The 25,285-nt window shown below is 35.3% G+C and overlaps 1 protein-coding gene across 36 annotated transcripts in view; it reads right to left on the reverse strand.

The window, feature by feature from the left end:
- The window catches only part of SPIDR (scaffold protein involved in DNA repair), a 472,172-nt gene that overhangs the window by 389,496 nt on the left and 57,391 nt on the right, over window positions 1-25,285 (reverse strand). Inside the window, exon 1 of one of the 36 annotated variants that reach the window (XM_070221584.1) lies at window positions 11,859-11,881. The exons of the other annotated variants lie outside the window; for them this stretch is intronic. Within the exon in view, the coding sequence (XP_070077685.1) occupies window positions 11,859-11,861 (3 nt within the window). The 5' untranslated portion in view covers window positions 11,862-11,881. Of the gene's footprint in view, window positions 1-11,858; window positions 11,882-25,285 lie in introns of those variants that run through there. 36 annotated transcript variants of the gene reach the window in all.

Genomic DNA, 25,285 nt, shown 5'->3' on the forward strand with positions numbered 1-25,285 from the left:
TGACATAGTCAAAGTATGGAAAGACAAAAACTGTCAGCCAAGAATACCCTATCCAGCAAAGTTATCCCTCAGATACGAAGGAGAAATAAAGGCTTTCCCAACCAAACAAAGGCTGAGGGAGTTCACCACCACTAGACCTGTGTTACAAGAAATGTTGAAAGGAGTTCTTCTATCTCAAAGGAAATGACAAAAGGCACATAAAACTTTGAGTAAGGTGATAAATAGACCAAATCAGGATATTTTAACTGAATTTTAGAATGAGGTGTTAAACACCTAATTACAGCATAAAGGTTAAAGGAAAGTATTAAAAATAACTATTCCTACTATAATTTGGTAGCAAACTCACAGCATAACAAGGGATAATTTGTGACAACAAAAATATAAAAGGAGAGAAAAAGATGAAAACTGTGTAGGTAAATCAAGGTAAGTTGCTATCAGCAGAAGAAGGACTATTTTATCTATAATAAGACGTTTTATACAAACCTCGTGGTAACCACAAAACAAAAATCTAGAGCAGAGAAACAAAACATAAAAAAAGGGGAAACTGAACAAATCATCATAGAAAACCACCAAACTAAAAAAGAAAAGAGCAACATGAAGAAAAAGAAACAATGGAGACACAAAACAACCAGAAAAGACAAAACGGCAGTAGTAAATTCTCATATATCAATAACCACACTAAATGCAAATGGATTGATCTCATCAAACAAAAGTCACACAGTGACTGGATTGATTAAAAAACAAGACTCAACTATATGCTGCCTTCAGGAGACTCATCTCTGCCCCAAAGACTCAAAATGAAGGGGTAGAAGATGATATTCCAAGCAAATGGTAAGCAACAGAAAGTGAGTAAAGCCATGCTTGTATCAGACAAAATAGACTTCAAGCCAAAAATGGTAACAAGAGACAAAAAGGTCATAATACAATGACAAAGAGGCCAATACATCAAGAAGATATAATAATCATAAATATACATGCTCCCAACATCCAAGCACCAAAATATATTAAGCAAATACTAACAGATCTGAAGGAGAAATAGACAAGGGACTTCAACCTCACTGTCAGCAATGGACAGACTGTCCAGACAGAAAATCAACAAGGAAACTTGCTGGACTTGAACCACACTTTAGAACAAATGGACTTAACAGACATATAAAACATTCCATCCCACAGCAGTAGAATACATTTCTTACCAAGTGCACATGGAACATTCTCTAGGATAGATCATGTAACAGGCTACAAAACTAATCTTGGCAAATATAAGAAGACTGAAATCATACCAACTATATTCTCTACCAAGTATATACCACAATGGCATAAAATCAGAAATCCACAAGAGGAGGAAAGCGACTAGACCTTCAAATATGTGGGAACTAAACAACACACTTCTAAGCAACCAATGGATCAAAGAAGAAATCAAAATGAAAATAAAAAATTATCTCAAAACAAATGAAAATATATAGTTTTGTGAGATGCAACAAAAGCAGTTCTAAGAAGAAAGTTTATAGCAATAAATGCACATATTAAGTAATCAGAAAGACTTCAAATAAACAACCTAACTTTATACCTCAAAGAACTAGAAAAAGAGGAACAATTAAGAGCAAAGTTAGCAGAAAGGAAGGAAATAATAAAAATCAGAGTGGAAATAAATGAAATAGCAACCAGAAAAACAACAGAAAGAATTAACAAAACTAAAAGCCAGTTCTTCAATAAGATGAACAAAATTGACAAACCTGGCTAGATTAAGAAAAAAAGAGAGAAGAGAAAATTATAAATGAAAGAGGAGATATTACAAGTGATACTAAAGAAATACAGAGAATTATAAGAGACTACTATGAACAATTATACACCAGCAAGTTACATAAACTATCAGAAATGGATACATTTCTGGAAACATACAATCTACCAAGACTGAATCAGAAAGAAACAGAAAATCTGAACAGACCGATAACAAGTCAAGAGATTGCATCAGTAATCAAAATACCTCCAACACAGAAAACTCCAGCACCAGACAGCTTCACTGGTAAATTCTACCAAACATTTAAAAAATAACTGACACCAATCCTCTTCAACTCTTCCAAAATATCGAGAAAGAAGGAACACTTCCAAACTCCTTCTGCAACGTGAACACTACCTTGACACCAAAACTAGATAAGGATACCACAAGAAAAAAAAACTGTGGACCAATATCCCTGATGAATATAGATGCAAAAATTCTCAGCAAAGTATCAGTAAACCAAATTCAAGAACACATTAAAAGGATTAATCACCATGACCAAGTGGGATTTATCTCTGGGATAGAATGATTCAACTTATGCAAATCAATAAATGTAATTCATAACATCAATAAAATGAAAATTAAATATCACATGATCATCTCAATAGATGCAGAAATAGAATTTGACAAAATACAATATCCTGTCATGAAAAAAACCCTTAACAAATTGAGTATAGAAGGAACATACTTCAACATAAGAAAGGTCACAATATATGACAAACAAACCCATGGCTAACATTATACTCAACGGAGAGAAATTAAAAGTGTTTTTTCTGAGATCAGGAACAAGATAAGTCGTCCACTGCCACCACTCCTATTCAATATAGTATTGGAAGTCCTAGCTACAGCAATCAGATAAGACAAAGAAATAAAAGCATTCAAATTGGAAAGGAAGACATAAAACTGCCCCTATTTGCTCATGATGTGATCTTATATATAGAAAATCCCAAACAGTAAAGCAAAAAATTGTTGGAATTAATCACCAATTTCAGTAAAGCAGCAGGTTACAAAATCAACTTACAGAAATCATTGGTATTCCTTTACACTAATGATAAAGCATTGGAAAAGGAAATAAAATTATCCCAATCACAATAGCATCAAAAACCACAAAACACTTTAGAACAAATTTAACCAAAGAAGGGAAAGATCTGTATAATGAAAACTACAAGATTTTGCTGAAAGAAAAAAGACACAAGTGGAAAGACATCCCATGTTAATGGATCAGAAAAATAAATATTGTTAAAACAGTCATCAACCCAAATATACAGATTCAACACAATCCCTATCAAATACCAAAGGCATTCTTCTCAGAAACAGGAGAAACAATCCTAATATTTATTTGAAACCACAGAAGACCCCAAATAGCTAAAGAAATTCTGAGAAAAAAGAACAGAGTTGGAGGTATCACACTTCCTGATTTTAAACTATACCTCAAAGCCATGGTTATAAAAACAGTATAGTACTGGCACAAAATTAGACACACAGACCAATGGAATGGAGTAAAGCGGCCAGGATTAAACCTTGGCATATACGGTCAACTAACAGTTGAAAGGGAACAAAGAATACCCAATGGAGGAAGGATAGCCTCTTCAACAAACAGTGTTGGGAAAACTGGAGAAACATGCAGAACAATGAAACTGGACCCCTATCTCACACCACTCACAAAAACTAACTCAAAATGGATCAAAGACGTAAACATAACACCTGATACCATAAAACTCCCAGAAGAAAACATAGGGAAGAAACTCATCAATACTGTTCTTGGCAACAATACTTTGGACATGATATCAAAAGCACAAACAAAAGTGAAAATCAACAAATGGGACCACATCAAACTCAAAAGCTTCTGCACAACAAAAGAAACAACGAACAAAATGAAATGGCAGCCTACAGAATGGGAGAAAAAAATTGCAAACCATATAGCAGATAAGGGGTTAATATCCAAAAACATGAAGAACTAACACAATAACAATAACAAAAAAACCCTCAAACAACCTGATTGAAAAATGGGCAGAAGAATTAAAGAGACATTTTTCCAAAGGGGGCATCAAAATGGCCAACAGGCATGTGAAAAGATGCTCTAAATAACTTGTCACCAGGGAGATGCCAATAAAACCCACAAGAGATATCACCTCACACCTTTTAGAATGGCTATCATCAAGAACACAAGAGATAACAAATGCTGGTGAGGATGTTATATACCATTGTTGGGAGTATAAGTTAACTCAGTCACTATGGAAAACAATACAGAGGTTCCTCAAAAAATTAAAAATAGATCTACCATATGATCCAGCAATTCCACTTCTGAGTATATACCCAAAGGAAATGAAAACAAGATTTCAATGAGATATATGCACACCCATGTTTAACTCAGCATCAGTCACAATAGCCAAGATACGGAACCAACCCAAATGTACATCAATGGACGAAGAGATAAAAATGATGTGGTATATATACAGAATGAAGTATTACTCAGCCACGAGAAAGGCTATCTTGCCATTTGCGACAATATGGATGGACCTGGAGCACAGCATGCTAAGTGAAATAAGTCAGAGAAAGAAAAGTACTGTATGATATCACTTATATGTGGAATCTAAAAATCTCAAACTTGTAAAAAAAATCAGAGAGGTAAAATAGTAGTTACCAGGGGATAGGGGGTGGGAGGATAAGACTGATGGTGTTTAAGAGTACAACCTGTAATGAGCATAAAATAAGCCAGAGATCTAACGTACAGTATAATTAATATAGACAATAATATTGTACTATAATGATATAATGTGATAAATACTGTTTCAATGGCATATTACAATATATAAATGTATCAAAGTAATATGCTGTACACCTTAAATTTACAAAAGGCAACATGTCAAAATTTATAAAACAAAAAAAGATGGAAATCACAATCTTTTTTTAACCACAACCAAAAAACACCCCAGAGGTTCTGGGAAAAGTAGGCATTAAAAAACAAAAAATGACATCTATGGACAACTAATCTTGGACAAAGGAGCTGAGGGCCTACAATGGAGAAAAGAAAGTCTCTTCAACAAATGGTGCTAGGAAAACTTGGAAGCCACATGTAAAAGAATGAAAATTGACCGTTCTTTTTCATCATTCACCAAAATAAACTCAAAATGGATCAAAGACCTAAAGATTAGACCTGAAACAATAAGTCTTCTAGAAGAGAATACAGGCAGTACACTCTTTGACATCAGTATTAAAAGGATCTTTTCGGACACCATAACTCCTCAGACGAGGGAAACAATAGAAAGAATAAACAAATGGGACTTCATCATACTAAAGAGCTTCTTCAAGGCAAGGGAAAACAGGATTGAAACAAAAAAACAACCCATTAGTTGGGAAAAAATATTTACAAGTTATTTATCCGACAAAGGGTTAATCTCCATAATATATAAAGAACTCACACAGCTCAACAACAAAAAATCAAACAACCCGATCAAAAAATGGGCAGGGGACATGAACAGACATTTCTCCAAAGAAGATATATGGATGGCCAACAGACACATGAAAAGATGCTCATCATTACTAATCAGCAGGGAAATGCAAATCAAAACTACACTAAGGTATCACCTTACACCTGTTAGAATGGCAAAAATAACTAAAACAAAAAGTGAAAAATGTTGGAGAGGTTGTGGAGAAAAAGGAACCCTCATACACTGTTGGAATGCAAACTGGTGCACTATGGAAAACAGTATGGAGATTTCTCAAAAAATTAAAAATAGAAATACCTTATGACCCAGCCATCCCACTACTGGGTATCTATCCAAAGAACTTGAAATCAGCAATTCCAAAAGTCCCATGCACCCCTATGTTCATCGCAGCATTATTTACAATAGCCCAGATGTGGAAGCAACCTAAGTGCCCATCAAGTGATGATTCGATAAAGAAGATATGGTATATATATATATATATATATATATATATATATATACACACACACACACACACACACACACACACACACACAATGGAATACTACTCAGCCGTAAAAGAGGATAAAATCGTCCCATTCACAACAACATGGATGGACCTTGAGGGTATTATGTTAAGCGAAATAAGCCAGATAGAGAAAGACCAACTCTGTATGACTCCACTCATAGGTCCAAGTTAAACATACAGACAAAGAGAACTGATTGGTGGTTACCAGGGGAAGGTGGGGGTGGGGGGAGGGCACAAAGGGTGAAGTGGTGCACCTACAACATGAGTAACAATAATGTACAACTGAAATTTCACAAGGTTGTAAACTATCATAATCTTAATAAAAAGTTAAAAAAAAAAAAACCTCTTACAACTCAGTAAGAGAGAGACAACCCAATTTAAAAAATCAACAAAGGACTTGAATAGACATTTCTTCAAAGAAGATATACAAATAGCCAACCAGCACATGAAAAGGTGGTCATCCTCATTAGTCATTAGGGAAATGCAAACTGAAAGCACAATAAGATACCACTTCACACCATTAGGATGGTTATAACAAAAAAAAAAAGGAAAATAACTGATGGCAAGGAAACAGAGAAATTGGAACCCTCATGTATTGCTGGTGGGAATGTAAAATGGTGCAGTAGCTATGGAAAACAGGTTGGTGGTTTCTCAAAAAGTTAAACGTAGATCCAGAAATTCCATTCCTTGGTATATACCTAAAATAATTTAAAACAGGTACTCAAACTTATGCTTGTACACCAATGTTCATAACAGCACTATTCACAATAGCCAAAGGGTTAAAACAACCCAAATATTCATCAGTAAATGAACTGATAAACAATTTATGGTATATCCATAAAATGGAATATTATTCAGCGATAAAAAGGAATGAAGTGTTGATATATGCTACAGCATGGATGAACGTCAAAAACATTATGCTAAGAAAGAAGCCAGACAGGTCAAATATTGTAATATTCCACTTATATGAAATATCCAGAACAGGTAAAATCATGGAAACAGAGAGAACACCACTATCTTGCAGGCAAGTGGGGAAAGAGGGGAATGGGGAGTGGATGCTTAATGGTATGGTGTTTTCTTCTTTAGTGATGAAAATGTTTTGGAATGAGATATAGGTGGTGGTTGCACAACATGTGAATGTACTAAGTGCCACTGAATTATTTACTTTACAAAGTTAATTTCATGCTATGTGAATTTCACCTCGATAAAATACCTTTTCTTAAAAAAAAAAAGTAAATTGAGAGATGTGGTAAGCAATAGGATGTTGCTAGGGAAGTGTATGTGGCAAGGATAATAGTTAAGTAAGTTTCTTTGGGCAACTAGTGGACAGACATCCATTAAAAGAGAGAAACACAGCAATCAAAGTGTATCAATTTAGCAATATATTAAAATGTATGGTCACAAAAGAGTAAGGAAAAAAAAGAACAGATACCCTCTCACACTAGTGCTCTTCCTTAACTGACTGTTACTGATGGCTAGTGCTCTGTACCATCTCCTTGGTGAGATAAGTGACTTTAGTAATTAAAGTACTACTCTAATGCACTTTTTCATATTTACTTATCATTTTGGTATATTAAACAATTCACATACTTTTACTTGACACAAATATAATCATCTCCTTGACCCCAGTGTATTATTTTAATTATATTTTAAAGAAAATCAGTAGTAACTGGAGTGCTAACCACTAAAAGCACAAGATTATAAGATAATGGTTTTCACCATTTAATCAGATTAAGTGCAAAACCTTACAAATAAACCTGCTGCCTTCTAATTCGGATTAAATGATATGACATCAGAGGACTTTCCACATGAAGGGGCACACATAGGGTTTCTTGAAAAGAACTTCAAAAAGTAGAATAATTTCAAATACAGAAGGGGGCATTAGTGTTAACGGGCCTCCCATATCTCATTAGTGATTACCTCTACTCACTCTGCCCTGACTTCTTTCTTTGACTCTGGAACTTCTTGTCACCTCCTACTTAATCTCCTCAGTGATTATTTTCTCCAGTTCTCTCTGGAAGGGACTATTTTTAAACTACGGTAACAGTGGCAGAGCCCCAGAATCTCTTCCTTTATGTTTATTTAATTTAATTAATTAATTTATTTTGGTGAGGAAGATTGGCCCTGAGCTAATATCTGTTGCCAATCTTCCTCTTTTTGGGGAGGAAGATTAGCCTTGAGCTAACATCTGTGCCTATCTCCCTCCATTTTGTTTCTGGGATGCCACCACAGCATGTCTTGATGAGCAGTGGGGTAGGTCCACACCCAGGATCCAAACCCATGCACTCTGGGCTGCCGAAGAGGAGCACACAAACTTAACCACTACACCACCAGGCCAGTCCCAAGAATCTCCTCCTTTAAAATGCCGTAACAGGTAGCCCTCTCCAGCCCTGTTAGGAGACAACACCTGAAAAATCTAGTATGTTTAAGAAAAGAAAATCCATAATCTGATTGTCCTTAGGATAAACAGCCAGCTAAGTTAGTCTTTCTAGGCTATAACTGGTGAGCCTGGGACCAGTTCTTAAATGTGTATCTAAATGCTGACCATTGGAAAAGAGTACATTCATTCAATTAAATAGAAAGTAAACAGTTGTACTTTTCGCTACTGTATAAAAGAAACTGTGTGGATGTTGACTTGATTCTTTTGTGAAAAGACAAAGGAACAGTCAAAAGAATAGAGATAGTAAAGTTGTTTAACCATTATCTTATTATCAATTTTAGTTCTACCAGAAGCCTTCTTTCTTCTCCTTGGATAACCGCTGAAACAGAGCTGAGAGCCATGAAAAGTTCAACAACCTACATGTCTCAGAGGTGTCCGGGAGAAAAGCACAAAGAGGAGACAGTGTTCCTACATTAGGGTATCAGGGGACCCAAGACTGGCAGAGTCCTCCATTCTCAAGGAAAAAATACAAATCCCAGATGCCTGTGTCACAGCTGTTGTAGTTCCAGCAGCCAGGGAAGAAAAATCGGGGAAGATTTTCTAGAGCACCTTTAGATGTCTCTATGGCTGTGAAACTCAAAAAGCTGGTTTGGATCAGCAGACTATTTTAGGTAAATCCTTGCCAAAATATTTATAACCTGAAAAAAAATTTCATTGCAAATTATGTTTTAAAATTTCTGGCATTTGAAAAAGGAAAAATAAACTGTGACCAAACTACTGAAATTAGTCCATGAGAAACAAATCTTACTCTTCTAATTTCTCTTGTGGGCTCGTTTCTTCATACTTTCTAAGAATTCTTACACTTATGTATACTACTATTTTATTCTTCTTGCCCCAGAAATGTAGATTCAAAGCAAAGAGAAAAAGATATTTCCTTATGTTGCTTTAATTTTAATATAGTACCGCTAAACAACTACTCTCTAAATCAACATCAACCCAGTGTGCTCTCCCAAATTCCAAGTGACATCAACCACTCCCTGTACATTCTCAATTTAACACTCTAAAATAAAATTCATTTTCTTCCTTAAAAAAAACAGTTTTCCATTTAATTTTTAAATATCTCTTTATAATACTGTTACTGGCTAAAACGTGTCCCCCCAAAATTCATATGTTGAAGTTTGACATAGTCACTGGCCGTTCATAAAGCATCATTTATGAAGTGTCTGTTATGATCTTCCCCCAATTAACTGAGTTATCCTTTTATTGCTGTAGGGGTTCTCTAAAGTCTGGATGCAAGTCCTTTACAACACGTTTTGCTATTATTTTCTCTATCTCTTAATGGTGTCTTGCAAAAAGCAGAAATTTTTTTATTTTGATGAAGCTTATAGTTTTTTTTCCCTACACTTCCTGCTTTTTGTACCCTGTCAAAGAAAGCTTTGCCTATTCCCTACTTTTTTGTTCTAGAAGGTTTATGGTTTTAGCTTTTACATTTAGATCTATGATCCATCTTGATTTAACTTTTATGTATAGTGTAAGGTAAGAAGTGATGGTGAATTTCTATCCATATGAAGATCCAATTGCTCCAGCACTATTTGTTTAAAAGTTTTTCTTTTCCCACATTGGATTGCTTTCTTTGTCAAAATAATTTCTCAGCTCTCTATTCTGTTCATCCGTCTACCTGTATATCTTTATGCCAGTATCACAATTTTGATTACTGTAGCATTAGAGTAAATCTTGAAATCAGGTAGTGTAAGTCATCTACTTTGTAATTCTTCTTCAAAACTGCTTTGCAAAACACAGCTTCTTTGTATTTCCATATGAATTTTATAATCGCCTTGTCAATTTCTACCAAAAGAAAAAACCACCTAACAATTTAGCCACATTGAGGTAGGTGAGTGAGGCTGAGACACAGTCTCACAATAAACCCTACCCCCGGCATGGCAACCCACAATCGAGAGGTAACTCACAAACCCAGAGCTTCTCCCTTACAAGTGAAGGATTCATACCCACATCAGGCACCCCAACTGTTAAGTCCTGCAGTTAAGAGATAAGCCTCCAAAACACCAAGCTTTGAAAACTGACAGACATGCCCACAAGACCCAAAGAGCAGTAGAGAAGTGAGAAATCTCTCTTAAAGGGCTCACATGCAGACTCACTTGCTCTAGGGCCCAGCACAGAAGCAGCCATTTGAAAAGCACCCAGATTTTATGTCAAAGTCATTTACTAATCTTAAAGATCCTATATGAGGGAGCCTGGGCCTGCTGGGACACTCTCTGGGGACGGAGGCACTCTCAGGTGCCATTTTTGTGCTCTCCCTCTACCTTGCTAAAGATGGTGTTGGTGCCATTTCTTTTTTAACCTCGACTTTTTTCTTTTTCTTCATGGTGGGTACTGATGTGGATTAAGGCTGCCCCAGGTAGAGAAGCCCAAGGTGACCTGGCCTACATGCCAAACTATATGACCCGGTGGATTTTTATGGTATGGATTAGGGCTGCCCCAGGGAGAGAAGCCCAGGGCATCCTCACCTACATGCCGATCTATATGGCCAGGTTCGTATCTAAAGTTATATGACTGCACAATAACCAGACCCCATCTGCACTGAAATCATTTAATGACTTTTTACATCATCTTTTCTTTTTCCAGTAAAAATAAGTCACATACCCATGTCTTATAAGTTTAGCCCTAACCCTCAACTCGGGGCAGCAGCAGGAGCTCTGACTGCCCATGGGTCCTGTCCCCATGCAGCAGCAGCAGAAGCTCTGACTGCCCATGGGTCCTGTCCCCATGCTATTCCACACTATTCTCTAAATAAAAAGAGCACCACTGCCAGATCTTGAGAGTCCAAGAAATCTTTCTTTCGACTCTTCAGCTCACTGACCCCACATCAGGTACCATCTTTACTCTCCGACAGTTGCCATTTTTGCACTCTCTCTCTGCCTTGCTAAAGCCAGCAGTTGTCACTTTCTTTTCTTTTTCCTTAGATGGTGCCATATTCACATTCTCCCTATGCAATGCTCCACAGCACCAGTGTCTCCCAGAGGGGAATTTTTACACATATCTAGTGCCCTGGTTTTTGCAGCTATAGCCCAGGGGTACCTCTTGATCACCTGGCTCTGGAAGCCAGGGTGGCTTGCATTCCTGGTTCTCCACAACAACTGGAAAGAGAGTTCTTAGCAAGCTACCACACCCAGGGCACTACACTACACAAAAAGCAGACTGAAATATACCCAGTCTCTCTGAAAGAGGCCTATTTGCTTGTCCTGGTGCTTCAGCCTGATGGGTAGGCTTCAGGTTTGGCACATATTTGGAAGCTGCAAAAGTGCTCTCAGGGAACAAAGGCAGAGGGATGTCATCATTGCACCCTCCCTCTGCTTCACTACCGCTGGCTGGTATCTCCCAGAAAGAAGCTTATACACTAGTCTGGAGCTCCGATTTTTGTGACTGTTACCCAGGGTATACCTCCAGATCTGGTGGCCAACAGGGCTTATGCTTGTGGTCCCACAGGACTGCAAATATTTACATACAGTAGTTCCCCCTTATCTGCAGGGGACACATTCCAAGACCCCCATCAGATGCCTGAAACTGTAGATAGTACCAAACCCTACATATACTATGTTTTTTCCTATACAAACATACTTATGATAAAATTTAATTTATAAATTAGGCACAGGAATACATTAACAACAATAACTAATAATAAAGTAGAGCAATTATAACAATATATTAGAGGATATAGAGGATTACCATAGATCTTAGCAAGCTCACATGTGATTTCTTCTCTTTCCTTCTTAAGTCAAGAACTTTCACCTTTTCACTTGAAGCACTTTATGGCTTCTCTTCGGCATATCCAGATTGCCAGCATCATGACTCTTGCACTTTGGAACCATTATAAAGTAAAATAAGCGTTACTTTAACACAAACACTGCGATATGGTGACAGTCAATCTGATAACCAAGACAGTTACTAAATGACAAACAAGAGGGTAGGGTACATGGCATGATGCTCATCCCAGGTGAGGCTAAGCAGGACAGCGTGAGATTTCATCACACTACTCAGCATGTATGCAATTTAAAACTTACGAATTCTTCATTTCCGGAATTTTCCATTTAATATTTTCAGACTGTGGTTGACCAGAGGTAACTGAAACTGCAGAAAGTGAACCCATGGGTAAGGAGAGCCTATTGTACTTTAAAAGTTGCTGCCTGAAGGTCTGGTTTCAGATCAGCATGAATCTAGGTGCTGACTCAGATCCCTCCCTTTGGGACCATGACAGGTCTTGGCATACCTTCAACAACTGATAGCTATTAAAAATAAAACAGGCTGCTTGGACAATCATAAAGGTTTGAGAAACAACCAGGAACTAGGGAAGGGTTGAACAATAAAGTTCATCAAAGCTGGGAGAGGTGGCTGTTTCGCAGAATCACAGAGAGTCAAGCAAAATAAGGAAAAACAGGAATAAGTTCCAAATGAAAGAACAAAATGAAACCTCAGAAAAAACCCTTAACGAAACAAAGATAAATCATTTACCTGATAAAGAGTTCAAACTAATGGTCATAAAGATGCTCACTGAACTTGGGAGACGAATGGATGAGCAGTGAGAACTTCAACAAAGAGTTAGAAAATATAAGAAAGTCCAAAGTAAAACGCACAGAGCTGAAGAATATAATAACTGCATTGAAAAATATACTAGAGGGGCTCAACAACAGATTGGATAAAGCAAAAGAAATGATCAGTGAACTCTAACACAGGGCATTAGAACTAACCCAATCAGAGCAGCAGAATGAAAAAAGTAAAGACAGCATAAGGAAGTTACGGGACAACATTAAGCAAACTAACATTCACATTATAGGAGTTCCAGAAGAAGAGAGAGAGAAAGAGGCAGGAAACTTCTTTGAAGAAATAATGGCCAAAATCTTCCCTAGATTGGCAAGGAAACAGACATCCAGATCCAGTAAGCCCAAAAAGCTCCCAATAAAATTAACTCAAAGAAAGCAACACCAAGACACATTATAATTAAAATGTCAAAATTTAAAGACAAGGAGAGAATCTTAAAAGCAACAAGAGAAAAATAACTTCCTAGGTACAAGGGAACCCTGATAATGCAATCAGCAGATTTTTCAGCTAAAACTTTACAGGCCAGAAGACAGGTGGCATGATATATTCCAAGTGCTGAAAAAAACAAATTCCAACCAAGAATACTCTACCTGGCAAAGTTATCATTCAAAATTGAAAGAGATATAAGGAGCTTTCCAGACAAGCAAAAGCTAAAAGAGTTCATCACCACTAAACTGGCATTACAAGAAATGTTAAAGGGATCTCTCTAAGCTGAAAAAAGGGTGCTAATTAGTAACTCACAAACATATGAAAATACAAATCTCACTGGTAAAGGTAAATATATAGTAAAGGCAGTCAATTAATCACTTATAAAGCTAGTATGAAGGTTAAAAGACAAAAGTAGTAAAAAACAACTAAAACTACAATAATTAGTGAAGGGATACACAAGATAAAAGGTGTAAACTGTGACATCAAAAACAGAACATGTGGGAGGGGAAAGAGTAAAAATGTAGAGATTTAGAATGTGTTCAAACTCCAGTTGTTACCAACTTAAAATAGACTCATAAATATAGGCTGTCATATGTATGCTTCATGGTAACCACAAAGCAAAAACCTATAGTAGATATACTGAAGATAATGAGAAAAGAGTCTAAGAATACGACTAAAAAAACTCATCAAAGCACAAAGGAAAAGAGCAAGAGAAGAAGAAAGGAACAAAGGACAGAAAACAACAACATTGCAAAAAAAGGAACAAAGGACAGAAAACAATTAACAACATTGCAAAAGTACACACCTATCAATAATTACTTTAAATATAAGTAGACTAAAATCTCCAATCAAAAGACACAGAGTAGCTGAATGGATTTTAAAAAGACTCATCTAAAGCTGCCTACAAGAGATTCACTTTACATGTAAGGACATACACAGATCGAAAGTGAAGGGTTGGAAAAAGATATTCCATGCAAGTGGAAACCAAAAGAAAGCTGTAGTAACTATAGTTATAGCAGACAAAACAGATTTTAAAACAAAGACTGTAAGAAGAGATGAAAAAAGGCATTGCATTATGATGAAGGAATCAATCTACAAGAGAGTGTAACATCTGTAAATATTTATGCACCCAGTATAGGAGCATCTTAATATATAAAGCAAATACTAACAGACCGAAACGGAAAAAATAGACAACAATACAATAAATAATAGTAGGGGGCTTTCACACCCCACTTTTATCATGGATAGATCATCCAAACAGAAAATCAATAAGGAAATATCAGCCTTAAGTGACATGTTAGACCAAATGGACTAAAGAGATATAAACAGAACATTCTATCCAAAAGGAGTAGAAAACACGTTCTTCTCAAGTGCACAAGGAACATGCCCAGGATAGATCATATGTTAGAACACAAAACAAGTCACTAAATTTAAGAAGACTGAAATAATATCAAGCATCTTTTCCATGCACAATTGTATGAAAATAGAAATTAGTTACAAGAAAAAAACTAGTAAATTCACAAATATGTGGAGATTAAACAATATGCCACTAAACAACCAAGGGGTCAATAAAGAAATCAAAGGAGAAATCAAAAAGTACCTTGAGACAATGAAAATGGAAATACAATGTACCAAAATTTATGGGATTCAGCAAAAGCAGTTCTAAGAGGGACGTTCATAGTGATAAATGCCTACCTCAAGAAGAAAGGAAAATCTCAAATAAACAACCTAACTTTACACCTCAAGGAACTAGGGAAAAAAATAAACAAAGCCCAAAGTTAGTAGAAGAAAGGAAATAATGACGATCAGAGCAGAAATAAATGAAATACGGACTAAAAAGACAATAGAAAAGATCAAGGAAACTAAGAGCTTGTTCTTTGCAAAGATAAACAAAACTGACAAATCTTTAAGAGGGCTCACCAAGGAAAAAAGGGAAAGAACTCAGATAAATAAAATCAGAAATGATGGCAGAGACACAACTGATACCACAAAATACAAAGGATCATAAAAGACTACTATGAACAATTATAAACCAGCAAATTGGACAACCTAGAACAAATAGATAAATTCCTAGAAACATACAGTCTTACAAGAATGAATCATGAAAAAACAGAAAATCTGAACAGACTGATTACAGCAAGGAGATTGAATCAGTAATAAAAACCTCCCAACAAACAAAAGTCTAGGACCAGTGGCTTCACTGGTGAATTCTACCAAACATTCATATAAGAATTAATACCAATCCTTCTCAAAGTCTTTCAAAAAACAGAAGAGGAGGGAACACTTCTAAACTTATTTTTCAAGGCCAACATTACCCTGATACCAACATCAGCCAAGGACAACACAAGAAAATTACATGTCAGCATCCCTGATGAACATAGATGCAAAAATTTTAACAAAATATTAGCAAACCAAATTTAACAATACATTAAAAGGATCATATGCTATAATAAAGTGGGCTTTATTTCACAGGATGCAAGGATGGTTCAACATCTGCACATCAATCAACATGATACACCACATTAACAAAATGAAGGATAAAAATCATATGATAATCTCGATAGATGCAGAACTCTCATTTGACAGAATTCAACATCCATTTATGATAAAAACTCTCAACAAAGCAGGTATAGAGCGAATGTACCTGAACATAATAAAGGCTGTACATGACAAGCCCACCACTAACATCCTACTCAACAATGAAAAGCTGAAAGCTTTTCTTCTAAGATCACAAATAAGACAAGGATGCGCAATCTTGCCACTTTTCTTCAACATAGTACTGGAAGTCCTAGCCAGAGAAATTAGGCAAGAAAAAGAAATAAAGGCATCCAAATTGGAAAGGAAGAAGGAAAACTGTTCCTATTTGCAGATGACATATTGTACATAAAAAAGGATCAAGACTTGATGAAAAACTGTTAGAATAAATGAATTCAGTAAAGTTCTAGGATACAAAAATCAACATCCAAAAATCTACTGCAATTCTACATACTAACAACAAACTATCAAACAGAGAAATTAAGAAAACAATCCCATTTACAACTCCATCAAAAAGAGTAAAATACCTAGCAATAAATTTAACCAAGGAGGTGAAACATCTGCAAACTGAAAACTATAAGACATTGATGAAAGAAATTGAAGAAGCCACAAATAAATATCCAGATATTTCATTCTCATGGACCTCCCTGACAGTGGTTTTGGTGATAAGTTTTTGGATCTGACTACAAAAACAAAGGCCACAAAAGCAAAAATAAACAGTGGAATTACATCAAACTAAAGAGCTTCTGCACAGCAAAGAAAATCAACAAAATAAAAAGGCAACCTACTGAATGGGAGACTATATTTACAAATCATATATCTGATAAAGGGATAATATACAAAATATATAAAGTACTCATACAACTCAACAGCAAAAAAAACCGGTCCAATTAAAAAATGGGTAGAGGATCTAAATAGACATTTTTCCAAAGAAGACATACACATGGCCAACAGGTACAGGAAAAGAAGCTCAATATCACTGATCATCAGGGGAACGAAAGTCAAAACCACAATGAGATTATCACCTCACACCTGTTAGAATGGCTATTATCAAATAGACAAGAAATGTGTTAGCAAGAATGCAGAGAAAAGAGAACCTTTGTGCACTGTTGGTGGGAATGTAAATTGGTGAAGGCACTAGAGAAAACAGCATGAAGTTTCTTCAAAAAATTAAAAATAAAACTACCATGTAGTCCAGTAATTCCATTTCTGAGTATTTATCCAAAGAAAATGAAAACACTATTTCTAAAAGATGTATGCACTCCCATGTTCACTGAAGCATTATTTTCAATAGCCACAATATGGAAACAATCTAACTGTCTGTGATATATATATCATGTCTTCTTTATCTATATATATAATGGAATACTATTCAGCCTAAAAAAGAATCTAATCTTGCCATTTGCCACAACATAAGTGGATCTTGAGGGCGTTATGTTAAGTGAAATAAGTTACACAGAGAAAGACAAATACCATAGAATCTCACTTATATGTGGAATTTTAAAAACAAAAACAACAACAACAAAAACCAAGCTCATAGATACAGAGGACGAGTGGTGATTGTGGGAGGTGGGAAAAATGAGTGAAGGGGGTCCAAAAGGTATAAACTTCCAGCTATAAAATAATTAAGTCATGAGGCTGTAATTACAACATGGTGACTATAGTTAATAATACTCTATAGGATATTTGAAAGTTGCAAACAGAGTAGATCTTCAAAGTCCTCAACACAAGGAAAAAAAATTTTATAACTATGCATGCTGATGGATGTTAACTAGGACTTGGGATCATTTCACAATATATACAAATATCAAATCATTACGTTATACACCTGAAACTAATATAATGTTATATGTCAAGTGTATCTCAATTAAAAAAAAAAGCTGCATCAAGTGAAGTGCATATCACTTGAAATAAATAGAAAAACCCTTATTATTGCCAGTTTGGACCTGATCTTTTGCAATTAATGGAAGCTTAGAGTTACTTAAAGTAGTAAAATGAGGATTGTGCTACCAACTTTAAAAGATGTCAGTAAAAAAGAAATGACGATTTCAATTGCATTAAATTTATAGATCAACTAGGGAGAATTATGTTGTTTAATTTCCAAATATTTGGATTTTTCCTTGATATCTTACTATATTGATTTCTACTTTAAATTCTATTATGGTTAGAGAATATACTGTTCAGGATTTCAATCTTTTGAAATTCACTGAGACAGGTTTTACAGCCCAATATATGACTTCTCTTGGTATGTATATCAAGTGCACTTGAATAGAATGTGTATTCTATTGTATTCTAGCTGCATGTGATATTCTACAAATGTCAATTAGGTCAAGGTGGTTGATACTGCTTCTCAGACCTTTTATGTACTAACTGATTTTTCTGTCTAGATTTTCTACAAGTTATAGACAAAGTGGTATTAAAATTTCTACCCACAATTCTAGATCTTAAGTACAGACAAATTTATAATTGATATGTCTTCCTGATGAGTTTTGTAACTATGAAATGCCCTTCCTTATCTACAATATTACTGACAGAAATCAACCAATATTTATATAATCATTCCAACTGTTTTTATACTTGCTATTTGATGCTACATCTTTTTCCATGCATTTATTTTCAAACTATCTGTGTCATTATATTTAAAACACATCTCTGGTGGACAGAAGATAGGGAAGTCTTGCATTTTACCAATGTTTCACTCTCTACCTTTTAAGTAAAATACTTAGTCTATTTTCACTTAATGTCCTTGCTGATAGGGTTAATCTAGGTCTATAATTTTGTTACTTGTTTTCCTTTCATCCCATCTGTTTATATTCCTCTGTTTTGTCCCTTTATACCTTCTTTCAGATTTTCTGAATATATGTTAGAATTCTATTTTGATTTCTCTGTTGTTTGTTAGCTATACCTCTTTGTATTTGTTTTTCTTTTTTTAGTGTTTGATCTAGGAATTATAATATACATCTTTAACTTTTCACAGTGAACTTAGAGCTATATTCTACCACTTCACACAAAATAAGAACCTAGTAAAGCACGTAATTCCATCTACCTAGCCCTATCTTTTATTCTAGAGCTGTCAAATTCCATCTACATATGCCATAAATGCCACACCATGTTATAATTTTTGCTTTAAATTGTCAGGCTTAATTTTTGTTAATGGGGGAGGGAGACTTTTTAATTTACCCACATATTTACCAATTGCAGTGCTCTTCACTCAAACCTGAAGATCTTAGTTTTCATCTAGTATCACTTCCCTTCAGCCTGAAGAACTTCCTTTACCTTTTCTTATAGTGCAGATCTTCTGCAATGAAATTTTTTAACTTTTGTTTATTCGAAAATGTCTTCATTTTGCCTGCATTCTTGAAGGATATTTTCATTACTTAAAGAATTCTGGGTTGACTTTTGTTTTTACAGCACTTTAAAGGTGTTCTATGGCCTCCCGGTCTGCACTGTTTCTGATAAGTAGTCAGCTATCCTTTGTTATTGTATCATTTCTCAGGGTGCTTTCAAAATTTTTTCCTTATCTATCATTTGTCAACAGCTTGATGATAATATGCCTAAATTTGATTTTCTTGTATTTATCTTGTTCGGAGTTCAGTGAGCTTCTTGAATATGTAAATTTATGCCTTTCACCAATTTTGGGAAATTTTCACCATTATCTGTTCAAAAATATTTGCCCCAATTTCCTCTCCTATACTTCTAGATCTATCAAGTTTACTGACTCTTCTATCTTCTCCTAATCTTCTGAAATCCTATCTAATAAACTTTTTATTTTAGGTGTACATTTAATTATAGAATTTTCATTTGGCTCTCTTCTCTAGTTTCTACTTTTCTATTGCGGTTTTATGGTCTGTGCATTCATTATGTGCATATTTTCCTTTACGTCCCTGAGCAGAGTTACAACAGCTGCTAATCTAATATGAGTCAGATCACGACCCATCTCAATTGCCTTTTCACTTAAGTATAATGCACAATTTTCTAGGTTTGTATGTATTTGTGTCTAACAAACATGGATTGCATCCTAGACACTCTGAGTCATATATTTTTAGACCCTGTATTCTACTATGTTCTTCTGAAGAGTATTTACTTTTTTGCTTACTGGGCAGTTAACTTGGCTGTATTCTCTCCAAACTCTTTCTCCCTTGTGGTGGACAGCAGGTAAAATCTGTTTAGTTCTTTTAGCCTGTAAAATTTATCTGCAGAATTTGGAGCACCTTCCACTATGAGATCATACTCTGTAACTTTCTAGCTCCTACAGCCCCCCGCCGCAACTCTGTGCTGTGAGTTCTATCCAAGTTATTGACAGAGGCCTGCCCACAGGCAAAGAGCTGTGAAAAATGAAAAAACTCACCTTTTGCCATTCTCATCTTCTAAATGTCAGCATTCTCCAGTTTATGCCTGCTGTCTGTCCTTCTACTCTGCCTTAAACATTTTTATATCATTTTACATTTTTATATGAATATAGTTACTATATATTTAGTATATTTTAATATTCTGTCCAAAATTTGTCATTATTTGTAAGAAAGGTAGTCTAACACATGGTAGTCTGACCATGGTACTCATTACTGAAAGTGTATCTCCTTAGAATTATTTTTAAAATTAGAAAACTAGAGGACTATAAAAGTCACACTTGTCATGACCTACATCATTACTTTATAATATTACACAATCGTAACAATATTTCCTATAGCAGTACTTTTTCTCTTCTACTTCTTATATCAGAAAACACAAGTATTTGGGAAATGAAAGGAAAGAGAAGAAAGAGGGGAATGAAAGGAAATGGGACGACAGGAAGACAGTAAAAGAGGAGAAAGATTTATATGAAGAAAAATTGATAAAGTCCCTGTCCTGGTATCTCATAAGCTAACATTTAGCAAATTAAGAAGGGAGATGTTGGAAAAATAAGCATGTAGGTTCTGAAACAGATGCGACAAATGATATTGGCATATGCTAACTTTCATAAAGAGAATAAAAGCCAAAATCTGCTATAATATTATGAGATCATAAACATACAAATCGTGCACACAAATTATAATGTAAAATAACAACAACAAAAATACATACTCCTCAATACAACTTCTAACGTCGATCCTTTTTTACCACGAGAACACCCTGGAATATGGATTTTTTCTTAAGTGCAAATGTTTCCATAACAAAATCTTTAAAATATAATCAAACAAAAAGCATGACTAAAAACTCCAGACTTCTTAAAGTATTAAATTTTGTCCATTTTTATATAAACCAAATTATATTTGAGAGAGGGTTTCTAAAATGCACGCTTTTCATCATTATCACTAAATTCCTTCAATTCTATATATGATGTGTACAATGGACAGTTCTTAGACATTTATAATTATTACATATTTTGTCATATCATTTTATTCTAACTCACCATTAGAATTGATTAAAAGTGAAATTAAATGCATTTCAAGATTCTACATAAACACAAATAAGTAAAAATAAACAAAGATAAAATTATATACATGCTCATTAAATTTAGAAATACTTTCTAAATTTGCCAGATCACTTTCTAAAGGGTTACAATATCTTCCCATGTAATACACAATTTTGTTTATTCTCATTGTTAAAACTTTTCCATACTCCATCTTCTATGAGATATTGCATCATCTGTTCTACCTTTACTGTTAATAGTACAAAGAAACCACCTATTTCAGAACAATGAATCTGTATTTCAAATTGAAAATCACATTTGCTTTCTATCTTTAAAATTACATGAACTACTTTCAGATCTTTTATTTGTGCCATGCAGCTTCTGTTGCACACCTTTAATAAAAGCCTGAACCTCACTTGGGTAATCTGATATTTACTACGTCTATTAGCCTGTATTTACATGGAAGTCATTACATAAAGTACAGGAGAATTACATAACAAAGCTCACCTAAATCCAATTTCCTTCACATTTCCCGGAAAATGTAGGTCATGAGAACTCACTGCTGTGTCTCTGCTGCCCTCTACAGGAATGGTTCTTGGAAGACGTTGATAAAATAAATTATGAAAATCCAAACAGCAATGCTGAACCATATGGAAAGTCACATCTATAATCAACTATATTTGTTGAATGTCCCAAAAATCAACATCACAAGGAGAAGTTATTGCTATGGTCTTTGATTTCTATCAGGCTCTTCCTCCAAGTGGTTGAGTATGCAGTTACGCTATACATCAAGGAATACAACAGAAGTAATTAAAAGAATCTGGGATCAGACTATACAAGTCAGAACTGCAGTATATCATTTACTAGCTATGTCTCCATTCCCCTATTTATAAAATGGGGTTAATAATAACATCTACCTCACGTGATCAGCACTTAAGCAAAGTGCCTCACACATAGTAAGAACTCAGGGTTACTGTGTTGTTATTATGTTTTTATTGCTATTACTGTTATTGACACTATAAAAAAAACGGCCAGGACCACAACTCAGAAGTCAGTGTATCTGAATTAGAATCCTGGCTTAGTCACTTACTACTTTATAACTATGGGAAAATTACTTAATCTCTCTGTGCCTCAGAATTCTCATCTGGAGAAGAGGGATGATGATAATAATAGCGCCTACTTCACAGAGTTATTGTTGAGGTTTAAATAAGCAAACGTATATAGCAAAGCACTTAGAAGAGTGCCCCACAACGAGGAAGCACTCATGTTAGCTGCTGCTGTTATTATGAGTTAAGGTGCCTTTACATAAGCACTACTAGAACTCTGCTCCAGAGAACAGACAGAATCATGCTTACAGGCCAAGACTATTTCCTACTTCAATAACATTCCTCACTCCACCCTGGGCAAAGCATTCAAGATAGACCTGAATTATAATCAATGCTTCCCACTGAGTCAAAGTATGTTTCTCCTGCTGAGTAAGTATCCACTCACCAAACACACACCAGAAGCAAAAAGTAACAGCCTCATGAGTTATATAAGGGGGGTCTTATTTCTGGAGAGCTAAACAATAGTTATGAAATTCCTAATTATGGTATAAATATTCCTCCTCCAGCATTATTCAATGTACTTGGCTCATTTAAACACTGTAGCTGACCCTGTTGATGCCCTACTCCCATCTCCTCCCCTTTGTCCTCAGTGATGCTGGTTCTATTTCCAACTTCCAGAACCTCCATTGCTTTGCCTCAAGGCTTTTTATGGCTGCTGGAACCTATTTTTCCCACCTCTGTAAGAAGTAGGAAATACTCCCATCCCCCAGCTCCACCAAGGAGCAATCCACAACCAACGAATGAAGGGATCTGTGTATAAATACCTCAGCTTCCTTGACCCCCTGGTGGGATAATTATAAGCCTCCCAGAGTTTTCCAGAAGTATTAAGCTCCAGGTGCTCATAATGGTAACTTGCTTGATTCTCATCCCTTGATTGGCTGCTGTCCCTTCCCAAGCTCATTTCAATACCAGGAGATGTTTTCAGGGCATGCTTCTATGGAAATTCAAAGACAAACAATAAACTACGAACAGAGGCAAGTCTACAAAAACTGAAGATCATCTATTTTACTTTTTTCAACCTACTTAAAATATTGAATAAAGAGAAGAAAATGGTTTTAGGTGTTAGTATAAGGAAGCAGTAGGAAAGAAGTGCTGATGTGACTGCAAGATACTGTGCAGAAGGTAAGAAGGTATATGAGTTAAAGTCTCTTGAGAGGCAGATGCCAAACATCAGCTATAGAAGAGATTTATTGGTGAAATCACCTGTGAAAGATAAAGCAGAGAAAGCACGAGTCAAGGAGAGCTTTAAGACCACAATGTAGTTCTAACAACTATGAAAGAGAAGGAAGGATAATGTGGTAGGAAGAGTCTCAGACTGTAGTGCAGCTACAGGAAATTTTGGGCAGTCCAATAGCTAGTCTTCAATTCAAGATCACCCCTAGAGTGATTCTGTGTGAGTGTGTCTCACAACCCTGGCCTATTTAGTCAATGCTTGGGACCAGCCCATGGGAAACACGGTCCCAGTACAAACACAACGGTGGATCCTGAAGGATGGCAGTTGGGGCCATCAATCAACTATGTTCCTTGCAACACAAGATCTGAGAGCACATTTCCACAACTGCACTGTAGGGAATAATGATATAACCTGACATTCTCTCAGCAATGTGAAAAATGTGTCTAGAGAAAACCTTCCTCTTCTCCAAGGTTGTTCATTATCAATACGTACTATTGTTTTGCATATTTACAAACTTCATATAATGTAGTATCAAATTGTACATATCCTTCAGCAAACTGGCTTACTTCATTTCCTCAGTATTATCCATGATTATAACTATAGATCTCTACTACATAAATACACCACAATTTGCACATTAGGTTACTCTCCAAAGTTTTTTCTCTTGTAAACAACGGAAATTTCTGTCACTATAGAGTCATTTGCATTTTTTAGAATTTTATATAAATAGAACCGTACAGTGTATATTCTGCCTCATTCATTGTAAACATTCTAAACATTCATTGTAAACAATGCTACAATGAATTTTATAGATATATCTCCTCCTGGACATGTGTGAAAATTCCTCTGAGCAGAGGCTTTCAAATTTTTTTGGTCAAAAACTACAGTAAAAAATACATTTCATATCATGATCCAACACACATATACTAATTAATCTAATCAAATTTAAACTTTCACAAAAAATACTCTTACTAACTGCCATTCATTACAATGCTATTTTTATTCCACTATGTTTTTAAAAGTCATTGAATCAATTATAGTACCCACTAATGGGTCATAAGCCACATTTTGAAAAAATCAAAAATATTTATCTCAGAGTACAACTGTGGGGTCAATGAAGTATGAACATCTTCAGCTTTACTAGAACTTACCAAATTACAAAATGGCTCTACCAATTTACATTCCCACAGCCACTATTCCTACTGATCTATATTCCTGACATCAGGCATTGTCAGACTTTTGTTTTTATAATCTGACGAATACGTGATATCTCATTTTTAATTTGCACTTCCCATACTACTAGTGAGACTGGGCATCTTTTCACATGTTTATTAGTCATTCAGGTTTCCCTTTCCTATTCTTCACCTGATTTTCTATTGGCTATTTGTCTTTTCCTTACTGGTTTGTAGAAGTTCTCAATATATTCTTGATATTACTGTAAAATGTCCTTTGAAAAGGCATTTTTAATGTAAGCAATATATGTACTTGGTTCAAAATTCAAAATAGCATACAATGTTATACAGTAAAAATACTTTCCTACGATTCCAGAGATAATCCATATTAACGCATATTCTTTCCATTTTTTCTACACAATTATTCTATATCCTGTTTTTGCCATTTAACAAGGTATTTTGAAGATTATTTCATAAGCACATAGACCTACATCTTTCTTGTACTTTCAAAACTTTATCAATTTTATTGACGTATATTACTTAAGCACACTAAACTACACATATTCAAAGTGTTCAGTTTGATCAGTTTTGGCATGTGTACACTCCTGTGAAATTATCACCACAATTAAGATAACAAACATTTCCATCACCCTCAGAACTTTCCTCATGTCCCAGTGTAATCCATCCCTCCTCTCCACCCTCATCCCTAGTCAACCACTAACCTTCTTTCTGTCACTATAGAATCATTTGTA

Source organism: Equus caballus, chromosome 9 (assembly GCF_041296265.1).
Source record: "Equus caballus isolate H_3958 breed thoroughbred chromosome 9, TB-T2T, whole genome shotgun sequence".
NCBI lineage: Eukaryota > Metazoa > Chordata > Mammalia > Perissodactyla > Equidae > Equus > Equus caballus.